The sequence below is a fragment of the Typopeltis vanoorti genome, chromosome 24 (assembly GCF_054136105.1).
Source record: "Typopeltis vanoorti isolate ZY-2024b chromosome 24, IOZ_Tvanoo_1.0, whole genome shotgun sequence".
Taxonomy (NCBI): domain Eukaryota; kingdom Metazoa; phylum Arthropoda; class Arachnida; order Uropygi; family Thelyphonidae; genus Typopeltis; species Typopeltis vanoorti.
The window spans coordinates 77510549-77523222 of NC_143572.1; the positions used below are offsets into that span (position 1 = coordinate 77510549).

Genomic DNA, 12674 nt, shown 5'->3' on the forward strand with positions numbered 1-12674 from the left:
TCAATACCGCAAATGTTAACGCAGTTCAATTCCTACGAAGCACCTTCCTGTGCTTCTGTGGGTGGCGACTTATTTATTCAAAGGGCCTTAAAAATAAGGGGGTGAGGTTGCTTATTAATAAGTTTTATCGCAAAATTCAATTCACTTTGCGAATCGAATAACTTTGTTTACTAATCAAGTGCCGATGGGATAAATTATTGATTTCGTGGTATTAAAAAGGCAAATAATAATAATGGATTTTTCTGTGGATGCAGCTGTCCTATTCCATTAATAGGACACCTGAACATTTTCCGATTTAAAACAGGCGCTGCTAAAGTTTAAGATCTCTGGGGAGAACCACCTTCTTACGGAAGGTGGTTCTCTCCAGAGACGATCTCCAACTGAATCCTAATTTATTACGATAAAGCTGAAATTGGTATGCAGAGGGGAGGGGACTCATAGATTGTTGTGGCGTCTTCGGGTATCCACTTCTTCGGTCGATGGAAAGCGCATAAAATGCCGTAATTCGCTTTCTATGGAGTCGCGATGCTGCATGAAGATTTGCGGGATGTTTCGTCCCTTTCGTTAGGATTAAGATGATCACATTTCTTCCCATAAACGAATATCTTTATTCATCGATTCTTGACAAGAGAATTACTGGCTTACTTTTTATGAGGTATGATCGAAAATTTTTCAGATTGACCACCAGATGGCTCTGCTGCACTACCATCTGGAAGATCATTATTAGTATGTGACACCTCCAAAGACTTTCCGTGCGAGGGCACCGTACACAACTCGCTGTCTCTACTACTATTACCGCGTAACACCAACAGTATTTTTCGTTTGTCAATTGCGTGTGTTCTCTGGTCGATTTGCTTGTATGCGGGATGAAAATCCTGAGTTGCTGGGGAATAGAAAAAATAATCCTTGCTATCTCGACATGCGATTTGCTGTCACCTTCAAATGAAAACTCCCTTACAAAGATTCGATTCCTCTCGTGATGACGAGAATCGAACTCGAGTATTTTTCCAGTCGAAAGGCTTTTCCAGTCTTGTTGTGTATCATTCGCCGTCATTTCAGCGTTGTGCGAATTCTACCGATAACAAATTGCACAATTCAAGAAGAGTCCACATTTGCTGACTTCCGTTTTAAACTGGAAGTAAAAAAACGAACAGACTGGAGATATTTTAGTTTCTCAAGAGATCGAAAACGGCAAAATGTCTGAAGATATTTCTTCGAGATATTCATGGGATTTTGTATTGCACACCTCTGACTTATTCCTTCTGGTCTTTAGATGAGTGGGAATAGTGAGATGTGATTAAGAAACTGTACTTTTATTCCTGCAGAAGATCTATACCTGAAAAAAAAAAAAAATCAAATTATATAGTAGTCTTCGTGGGGCCGGGGGGCGGGAGGAAATAGGATCGAAATCAGTAATTTCGTAGATGCCGTTTTGTGTCATTAATTTCGCTGAAGGTTCACTGAAACCAGTCCGATTTCCTTTTTGGTTTCCCTGTCCTTATATTAAAACCATTTCTTCGTGTGTTATCTTCAAATTGCTGGAAGGCTTTTTCTTCCTTGAAAGGCAAGAATGCGAAGGGAACACAATTTCGACGAAGAAGAATTAAAACGGAGCTGGTGTTGTGGAGAATCTCAGAGCGATCAATAATCCGTGCAGTCAGTTATTTAAATAAGAGTCGCTTATGCCAGCGGGGAACTCTTTCAAATTAATCCGCATATGAAACCGATCAGAAAATTCATCGAACTTTAAGTGAAAGTCGGAAAGGTCATCGTTCGCCAGATCAGCGTGGACGAAACTGAGGATAAGTTCAACACTTGAGTTTTGTGGCTTGTGTGGATAATCCCCCCCCCCCGCAGTGCTCACAATAATGAAAATAGGACTCAAATACGCCAGCGAGAACTTAGTGAGCTTATCCTTAAGGTAAAATCGTAAAAGTTGCGATAAAAGTGTGCTTTTCTTGGTTTCCTCCGTCTTTTCAGTGCGGCCTAATTAACCAAGGTCAACCACAGCACATCTGGGGTTGTCACCAGCCGGTAATATTACGTTACAGAAACAGAGGAAATATTAAGAAAAGCCCACTTTTAAGGGAAATGAGAACCCTCAGAAGAGGATGCTCTTTCGGAGGGTTACTAGTTGTCTAAGAGCAGACGCTCTGAGAAGAATCTCCAAACGTCTTCCTTGTGAGGCAGCATTAGCTCTTAAATGATTGCAGTCCCTAGTGGGTGTGGTGTTTGCGCGAGAAACGAGTCAAAATTTATTGAAGTGATTGAATTTTTATTTACCAACAAAAAATAATCAAAAAATGGATTCGTCGCCCTAATTCGTGTGCAGTCTTGCCTTTTAACGTAGTTCTGGATTCAGTCTCGTCTTACTGTTCCCCTCATCCCCTGGACGGGAACAGGATCCACAGCCGTCTCGAGGGAACTTCAAGTTGCATCCCGTCTCCGAGGATGAGTTTGATTGACTAACTGGACAAAGTTTGGTTGTTCCACCAGTGCGACAGGGGGAGAGGGGATGTGTGTGAGTGCTATAAGGGAAGGTGGAGGTGGGGTTGGAGTTCTAAATTCCGAAAGCTCACAGAAACCTAAAAAAATATCCTTCCAGGAAAGTTGACCCTCAAGAGAGGAAATGCTCAGCCGTCGTCGCCCACACTCTCCCTCCTCCTCCTCATCCGGGATGTCTGGAGGTGCAGTGGGCATGCAATGTTCGGGTGTTTTGCGCGGCGAAGCCCCGGGCCATTTTCTTCATCCCCAGTCCGAGAGGAATGACGTGCAAATGGGGGAGTCCTCCTCGGCCGGAAAAGCTGCTTGACGTAGCTAGAAGAGGTTAGACGTCCAAGTACGGGATGAGTCAGAGCCACACGGCGTCTTTGTCGCCGTCACTGCCTTCAGGGGCCCAACGCACCTTAGTTGGGTGGCATCCGTTATTCCTGCAAAGAGACGGAAACTGGTTAAAAGGGGTGCGGAAAAACACTCAAAAATTGAATTAAAAAGGAAAATCTGTGAATGGAAAAAATTACGATTCGTGGTATTACAAGAGGTTGTTTCAAGAGTGAGGTACAGAGGATCGCAACCAGCGCTAATTACTCGTCAGTAAGGTCAAAGGTCACACGTTAGTGGAGATGATGGGATTCTCAGGGACAAGTAGGAGGATGGACGAGTTTTGAATATACGCACGTGATGATCAAAACAAAATGGCTGAACTACTTTAGAGCTGGGCAAGGTCGATCCAAGTTGTTTATGACAATACACACACTGAATATTTTCTTTCGGCTGAAGGAATACGCGTATGTAGAGCCACCCGCACAATATATACGCATCCCTTCAGTATATTCTGTAAAAATAAGCAGTTTCTGCTGAGAGGGTGTTAGCGAAACCAGCATCCGAAAACAACGTCATAACATAGTTCGACCACCACCAACTGCAGCACAGAATATTTTTTGCATGTACCTGTGCTGCAGTCACACACACACACACACGCGCGCGCGCACATACACACAAAGTGTTATTTTATTTTTATATGAATCGTGAGATGTTACAAGTCCTCTGTTATTCGGCAGTGTTCACAGTACCCCTTCATACCATCGGCTACATCGGTTCAAATTCGCCTTCCTGCATCCTTCTCGTTTACCACTTCTGTAATCCGAGCTTGGAGGAGGATTGAAAGAAGTGAATTGCCATTCACTCCTTAACATCAATTGAAACTTGCTTTTATGAAACTTATCGAACTATCATTCCCGAAAATCTTCCAAAGAGATAGAATGCGCATGCCCAGAGTGACGAATGACACAAAGCTGACTTTTAGTCGTTGTTTTTATGATTTGGATTAATAAAGAATTGTTTTTCTTAGTTATTAAGATTGTTCTGAAACATACTCGGCATAATTCTAATCAGTCGTTAAACTGTGGGATTTTTGATATCTTCGTTCCTTGACTTTCTTTAAATAAAAATACATTCTTCTTTCCTTCCTTTGCGTTACTTCCGCTTCCTGCAATGGTAGAGCTAAACCTGACCGTTATTTACCACGCAACAACTGCATTCACAGTTCGTAAAAAAAACTGCAGGTTAGCAGGTGGCACAACAGTTTTAATTCCATTCTGGAGTGGTTTTGAGACTTTAGAGTGTCTTGGAAACAGAAGAATTCAAGCTGACTTTCTTTATTGGGGTTCGTTAGCAAACAGTGGGTATTGAGAATGGAATGGCTCTCCTCTCGCTATTACAAGACCACTTCACGAGCCACTCGGGGGTGAAGACACGCTCGCACACTTCAACTACCGCAGACGAAGCAAGAAAAATAAGAACCAAATAAAGAAAACGCTGAAAGGAGTGATTTTCCAGCAGAAACCTCCGCTGCCCGTGTGTCTGCATCGATTGTAGGGTAGTGTAGCTGTTTTGCCTGCAATGAAGGGCGTAAACAGCCCTAATTAATCTCCGATTACACATGCTGAGGCTGGACATTAACTACATCTAATGCTAATAGTTCGAGGGGAGTTTATCCACACCATCCGATGCCCGATAGATGGATGCAACAACGGTGCATCTATCAATCTCACAGCGGCCAGAAACACGCCATAAACCCCCAAAGGAGAAACGAATGGAATTAATCACCTGTCAAAGAGACAAGGGGAACGTGTAAAAATGAAGTAGCGAAAAACGATCGCTCAAAACCAGCAAGCCCACGAAGCAAATGCCAATAATTCTAATGCGAGCACGTCCTACACCGAGATGGCAAAAGTTGAGAAATATCACAATGACGACCGCCGTTAGCATGTTTTACTTTGTCAGGAGAAATTCGCATAAAAATTGTCGAGTTCCTCACCTCAGCTTATCCGTAACCATGGGGAAGCGAGTTAGAACGGGCGAGCAACAACGTCTGCAGAATTTCACAGTGCGGACTTGATTAATATGGAAACGAGACCGTCTTCATTTGCGCATACTCGACACGGTTGTTTACGCATTTCCAGCTGCGAGGGGAGGCAGAATGAGATGCCGAATGCACCGTACCAACCTCCGTTCGTTTCTTGAATAAAGTTGGAGAATGAAGAAAAGTAATCACGCATCCCCCTGGGGGGATCCTGCAAAAATAACTCCGGCGATGGAGTTCTTGAAAGCCACAGAAGATGCCTTCGGAGAATGCGGGGGGGGGGGGGGGGGTCATGCAAGAAAACGAAGTTTGGATCCAAAGAGATTTCAGTCGCCTCTCCTGAACACGGGGGAGGGGAGAAGCAACTGAATTCATTTTTATTAACCACGCATGCGAAATAATCTCGAATGGACTTCACATCCAAGACCTTTTAGAACTCTCTCGTCAATTTTTTCTTCTTTCGTTCGTTTTATTATCAAAACGATAGGTCTTTCTGTGTTGTTGTTGTAGTTTTGGAATGGAGAGACAGAAGAAGAGGGTTGAGAAGTTCCTCGAAGCACTTTTTTTTATCTCCATTAAGTTTTTACTGGTTTCCAAGGCGGAAAGAACCATCACGAGGACACCATTTGTAGTTCAGCCAATCCTCGTTGGAAATGAGAACGAAAGTAGAAAGGGAATCTCAGAGAGACTGCTAGAAAGTAGAGAAATAAACTCTTTCTGGAGTGAAATTCGCATTCAAATATGTTTTACACTACAAAATAAAGTACTGTTTGTCTCTGTGTAGAGTTTTGGTTTTCTTATGAAAACCAAATCTCAGTCCATCGTTCAAATGATGATGTTTGCAGTAAGATTTTGCATTGTATAAAATAAATATCCCATTTTTAATTTGTACAACTAATCCTTTTATATTCCACATATCAAATATTCATGCATGCATTGAATGAACAAAAATAACTTAAAATAAATTAGCTATTTTAAAATATTTTTAATAAATTCTAAACATCATTCTAACACCTTTTTGAAATTAGCATAACATAAAATGATATAGCAGTCAAAATCGTAGCAAGTACCAATGGAACAAGCGCAAATCCCTCCCCCCTCTGCAAGCAGAACAGCACCTTGCATACACAGATGCTGACAAAGCCAAAGCTATAGCAAGAAACCTAGAGAAACAATGCAGTCCTTCATATGAGAAACTAAACATCAGCCACTATACAAGATCCATTGTAAAGTCAGGTTCACAGTAAATCGTCCCGATGACAATCCAAGTCCTATAATGCCCACCTCACCTACCGAAATAATCGGCATCAACCATCTCAAGATCAAGAAAGCCCCAGGTCCTGGCGGCATCACTAACCAAGTCATCAAGGCACTACCACGCAAAGCCATAGCACATCTGGCAAACATCATAAACTCCATCCTCAAATGGTAGCACTTCCCCCAGTCATGGAAAATAGCTGACATCATCCCAATTCACAAACCAGGCAAAGACCCACACCTACCTGTAAAATTACCGTCCAATCAGCCTACTATCCAATTTAGGGAAAATAGCTGAGAAAATCATCGTCATCAGACTCCAAGATCATGTAAACCAACTAAATATCATTCCAGAAGAACAATTTGGCTTCCATCAAAATCACAGCACCACCCATCAAATCCATAGACTGGTAGAATACATCACTACAGGATTTAATTGGAATCAACACACTGGAGCTGTCTTCCTAGACATCTCAAAGGCCTTCGATAAGATCTGGCACCAAGGCCTCCTCTACAAACTTATCATCGCTAACCTTCCACTAAACATGATACACCTGATCAAATCATACCTCTCCAACAGGAGGATGCAAGTCAAAATCAATGAAACAGTCTCAACCCAACGGAAAATCCTCGCTGGAATTCCTCAAGGATCACTGCTAGCCCCGATCCTGTTCAACATCTATATGGCAGACATCCCTCAAAATCCTCTCACATCCACCATCGCCCTTTATGCTGATGACACGACTATTCTAGCCAGATCTCGTCAACCACTTCTCGTCACCAAAAAACTACAAGACACCATCCTGAATCTAGAAAAATGGTTTAAAGACTGGCGACTACAATTAAACCCCCAGAAAAGCACAACGATACTCTTCACAAGAAGACGAGCATCCCCGAAAGGAGACATCACCCTGTTCAACTCTAAAATTCCCTGGAAAACTGAAGCAAAATACCTCGGAATACTTCTCGATAAGCGATTATCCTTCAACAGCCACATCAAGAGCACATGCACCAAAGCTTCAAAAGTTATCGCCCAGCTATATCCCGCTACAAAGACTACAGAACAAATGCCTGCGAATGATTCTGGACGCCCCGTGGTTCATCAGGAACGCCCAGATCCACCGAGACATAAATATCCCCTACATCTCTCCACTACTACGCTCCCTAGCAGAAAAATTCTTTATGAAGACATCTACGCATCCAAACCAACTAATACAGCAAGCCGGAAACTATGACGGTAATGACCACTGGAAACATAAAAGACCGAAAGCCATTCTAACACCCAACGACGATTAACCACCTCTGCCCACTCAGGGCGAGCTAAAATAGCTCACGAATCTCTCCCATCACTGCTCCCGAAACAGACAACAGGGAATAAAAGCGTCAAGCGTCACCCTCTGCGCCATATTTGTTCTGCGTCCTGCGTCCTGCGTCCTCCTGCGTCCAGCAAGTACCAAATTTTGAAATAATATAGTCAAGGAGCTTCTGGAATTTCCAATTGAAATACAAAGTATTCTTCCCATGACCAGTTACATTGTACATCAGTCGAACACGCACAAGAAGATAGCTGAACTTCCTGACTGGTTGGGCTTTGTTTGCATTGCAGTCGATACAGCCAAAAGGCTGTGCAGCCAGTGTGCTCTGTGAGCTAACTGAAGATGTTCTCCGCTCTGAGAATACATTTCGACGCCACTTCATAAGACAGACTAACTCACGTTCGATTGAATATTCATTGTAAAGATTCCTCATGTTCTAGACGGGAATCGAACCCACGTCTTTTGAAATATCGCGACACTCTCTCCAACTTTCCCGCATGTTAGGTCCCTCTTACTTGAGCCTGCACGATGCGATGTCTCAATGACATGAACATTCCTTCTTCCCTGGAGCTCGGATGGATTCGGAAAAATAATTGTGCCATTTTAAAATTTATTTTGATATAAATGAGCAACACGTCGGCAGCAAGGAACCGATGCGGGTCTAGGGTGGAATCATGTGATGTTAAAACATTTAAATTTCGCTGTGAAACTCTCCAATTTTTTGGCAAAACGAGAACAAAAAATTTGGTGCTCGCGATTTTGCGATAGGAAGACCCAAAGAGGAGTTTAAGAAGAAAGTGCCAGAGAGGAAATGGAAGAATATTACAGCATTTGTAAGGAGAACCACTTAAAAAGGAGTTGCTTAACAAACGAGGTGAATCGAAGAAAATATTTAAGAGGAATTGGAAAAAGGAAAACCGAAGATGGAAGGTATTATTTCTGGGAAATTCCCATGTTACTCCTCTGAGATAAACTATTATTTTAATGGCTAATATAGCCTACTCTCGTTTAGAGTGCCCCTTTTTTATAATGTCATTGGCGTTTTACTCAAAATCTTAGGGCATTACATGGTGGGTTATAAGATTAATATATGAAGAATAATATAGGAGGAATTTGGACTTACCTTTTTTGGATAAGAAGACAGCCAACAACATCCAAAAAGGTATGTCTGTTTATCCTCCTATATTATTCTTCATATCATCTAATGCCCGAAGACGATAGCTTAATTGGTAGAGGGGGGGAGGGCTAAAGAGGAAATATTCAATTAAAACATTTCCTTGTTCAATTCGTTTAACACTTTCATTGCCAAGCTGAAAATTGGAATTTCGTGTGGTGGCCAAATTTTTTTTATTTTTTTATTTAGTTAACGAGGTCCACGTGAAAACGCGTGATCGGCCGTTTGGTGAGAACTCGCACCGCGCGATATCGCCTGATTGTCAATGAACGTGTTAAACAGGTTGACAACTTCACTTGTCTCAATTTCCTTTTAACCGTCGACTCTTTTAAGAAATTTTCCATTTCTCCTTAAGGAGAGTCACTTTGTTACGATACCCCACTTTCAGCCTTTGATTCACTTAAAACGTGTGCAATACTTAAAGCATTACGAAACCAACAAGTGGAGGAACCCTACATCAGAACCATCAAATCAGCATACACCAATGCCACAGCACCAATTCATTTCAATGGAAACATCTCTGCTGTGGGAATACAGAGAGGTATAAGACAGCGTGACACAATATCTCCAAAATTATTCACAGCGTGCCTAGAAGAAATATTCAAACTTCTTGATTGGGAAGGGAAAGGTCTGAAGATAAATGGAAGATATTTAAGCCATTTACGCTTTGCAGATGACATAGTTATCTTTACTTCAACTGCGCGTGAATTACAGATTCGTATCCATGGACTCCAAGTTGCTAGCAAAACAGCTGGCCTATAAAGAAGACCCAAGTTATGTTCAATAGCTATGTCCAACCAGAAATACTAAAAATCAATAATGAGGAAATTCAGCAAGTAGATCATTACATATACTTAGGACAACAGATATCAATGGAACAAAATAGCATGGATGAAATTAAAAGGCATGCGATGTTTGGGTGGAAAGCATTTGGAAAATTACATTCAATATTCAAAAGCCAACTACCATTATGCCTGAAGAGAAAGGTTTTTAACCAGTGTATTTTTCCTATACTGACATATGGCTGTGAAACATGGCCACTGAATGCAAAGGAAGTTCAAAAATTAAGAACAACACAATTTAGTATGGAAAGAAGTATGCTTGGTATCACAAGAGTGGATCACAAAAGGAATACGTGAATAAGAAACCAAACCAAAGTCTCTGACATCATAGGAAGAGTGAAACATCTGAAGTGGCAATGGGCTGGGCATATTGCCCGAAGACAAGATCAGCGATAGACAAAAGAGGTACTGGATTGGATTCCACGAGAGGATAAACGACCACGACACTGATCTAAATCACGGTGGATGGATGATAAGAATCAGATTTGAAGGAGTGACATGGAAAAGGAGAGCCATGGACAGAGAGTGCAAGAGTAATCTTGGAAAGACCTTCATCCAGCAGTGTTGAAAAGCAGCCTTAAAATGCTTTAAAGAGAGTTGAGTGGAATTTAAAGAGAATTGGTTGTACGATATGTCTTCGAAATATTGTACGACCGGAGGAGTTTCGGGAGAAAGTTCACTGGAATTGAAAGAAGAAGCTGTTCTGATGTCCTCTTTTAAATAATTCAAGATTTACGATTAAAGGAATATCTTGAAATCGAGAATTTGCCCTTAGAGAGTTAAGTGTGTGTGTGTGGGTGGGTGGGTGTGTATCAGAGGATGTGAAATTTGCATGTAAGGAGGGGATGCTTTTAAGGACGAAACTTGAATTTAGGGACTAATTAAGCAGGAACTTGGTATTGGAAGAAGGCAGTGCGCGCTGTGAGGACCACGCACAAGAATTGAATGCCCACAAAATAGTAATCAACTACTTTCGATTTTCTAACTACTTCCCTTCCTCCTCTTATGTGGAAAGTTTCATCTTTCAACGCCGTTTGGACTCCCTTCGCAGTGACGGTTGGAAGATGAAACTGCTAAAGCCGGGAGATCTTGAAGGAGGGAATTCATTTGAACATTTGGGAGGAGGAGGAGGAGGGGAATTTCGCCACTGTAAAGGAGAAATGAATTCTATCTCGCCGAAAATATACCTTCCCTCTTTTTCTCTCTCTCTCTCAGTCTTTCTCTCGAGGGAAAAAATCCCACCCACACACGCACAGACGGACACAAAGTGTCTTAAGGAAGTCCTACTCACAAGGCACCCTCGAGTGCTCCTGGAGTACCTGCAGCTAGTTGCCTGGCCCTTCCGGACATCAGCAGCGGTTGGCTCTCGCGCAGGAAGTTCTCCTGGAGGGGAATCACGCTGGCACCCAGTGCGAGGCCCGGAGGAATGTTGTTGAGCGCGTGCATGGGGAGCGGCGGAGGAGGAATGAACTCTGGCGGTGGCATGCAGTGGCCTACGGGAGAAGGCGGCGGTGCCCTTATCGACGTCCCTTTCTTCTGCAGCAGAGACGGGATCGCTTCTCCTTCCATCGGTTCACGAACCTGAGGTGAAAGTAAACAAAGCAATTAGTTGACCTCTCCCCGTGGGGCGCAGTTTTCGTACACACCTAATTGGACCGGCGGACGTGATCACCTCGATAAACACTCGGATAACATTGCTCGGAAACAATATCAAGAACGGCTTTGTTTTATGCATTAGACCGTCGGTTCCCAACCGGTGGTACGCGTACCCCCGAGGGCACGTGCTGGGCCGTTCAGGGGTACACGGAAAATGATCAGTAATGGCGGAAAAACCTCATTTTCACTATTTTACATTCAGATAGGCACTGAACAAAAGAGTCAGTATTTAAGAACAGCTATTTTAAAAACAAAGGGCACAATTTATAGAAATGGGTTTAAAAGGGGTACACAAGTGGGAAAAGGTTGGGAACCACGGCATCACACGATCAATAAATCGACGTCTGCTGTCGAAAATCCGTGTTTGATTTCAGAAACGAATTTTTCTAGTGGTAAAGTTTTCTGACAGTCAAAGCTGTCTGTTAAACAAAATTAGTATTCAAATTAGCGCCATTTTAGTGTTAGATTGATCACAGTTATTGCATAAATTTTAGGAGAGTTTAGCGTAATTGTGATAACGTTTCAAAGGAACACCAAAACTCGTTACTTAAAACTAATTTTAATATTTTCTCCACCTTTGCAACGAGTTGCCCGAGTTTGTATTACGTTCTAGGACTACTTGCATTAGCTCACGCTAGTATTCGCCGATACTTTTATAGTTTTTTATACTATATTCGGCATGGAACTCTCTGATTCCAATCTTTGAGTTTCTTATTCGGTTTTTAAACAATGTGGGATCTAATATCCCCTTAATTTAATTAATTTTAATTAATAAGAAGTAATTATAAGATATAAAACAGCAGCAATACTATAAAGTACATGTAAACACACTAATATCTCATTTCAAGAAAAAAGAAGAATGAAAGAAGGAAAAAAGAGGGAGGGGGAAAGAGAGGGGAGGGAGGGAGAGAGAGAGAGAGTTAGGGGAAGGAAATCTTATATAAAAAGAAGGATGCTGAACCCTTGTTTAGAAAGGCTGGCGATTGGTCAGATAACAGTTCTCTGAGGGAGTGCTGGAGCAGACTTTGTGCAAGACGGCACATTGGGATGCGACGGGAGGTCCTTAAGCGTCGCTAAACATCGATGGCCCTCTGAAGCATTTGCTGGCCAGCTCGGAGTTCATTGATCTCATCAAACTTAAGATCGATTCCGTACAGAGCTGAAGCAGCTAGAGTTAAACAACGATTGAGCACGTGGCCCTTCTTCGATCCTATCAGTAATACAGTCTTCTGTCTCTTCCACGATGACGTTATCAAGAAAAACCTTCAATCTCTTTCTCAGAAAAGCTTCTTGATGCGAGGAAATCAAGAAAAAATTATCAGCAGGCATTTGCTGACAGTGGATTACGTACATCATTTAAACTGAAGAAATTAATATAATGGAAGGGGAAAAATATTTTATTCTTTGTATATTTGCAAAAGAAAAACAAGACTCCTTCTTGTAACTAATTATACGAATGTTTAATAAGAAGGCCTCTTCTTAGAAGCGAGCGAAATACATCATTCTAATGACGTCCAATTGGACATTCTACTCTAAAAACACTCAACAGATGTCAGCACCACCTA

General features: G+C 42.0%; 1 protein-coding gene across 2 annotated transcripts in view; it reads right to left on the reverse strand.

The window, feature by feature from the left end:
* Window positions 1-2374: 2374 nt before the first annotated feature.
* Window positions 2375-12674, reverse strand: part of LOC150093420 (neuroligin-4, X-linked-like) — a 137667-nt gene continuing 127367 nt past the window's right edge. For both annotated transcript variants that reach the window (XM_090413561.1, XM_090413560.1), the window contains 2 exons: window positions 10745-11034; window positions 2375-2930 (listed from right to left, as the gene is read on the reverse strand). In XM_090413561.1, coding sequence (XP_090269687.1) covers window positions 2852-2930; window positions 10745-11034 — 369 coding nt within the window. In that variant the 3' untranslated portion in view covers window positions 2375-2851. The remainder of the gene's footprint in view (window positions 2931-10744; window positions 11035-12674) is intronic.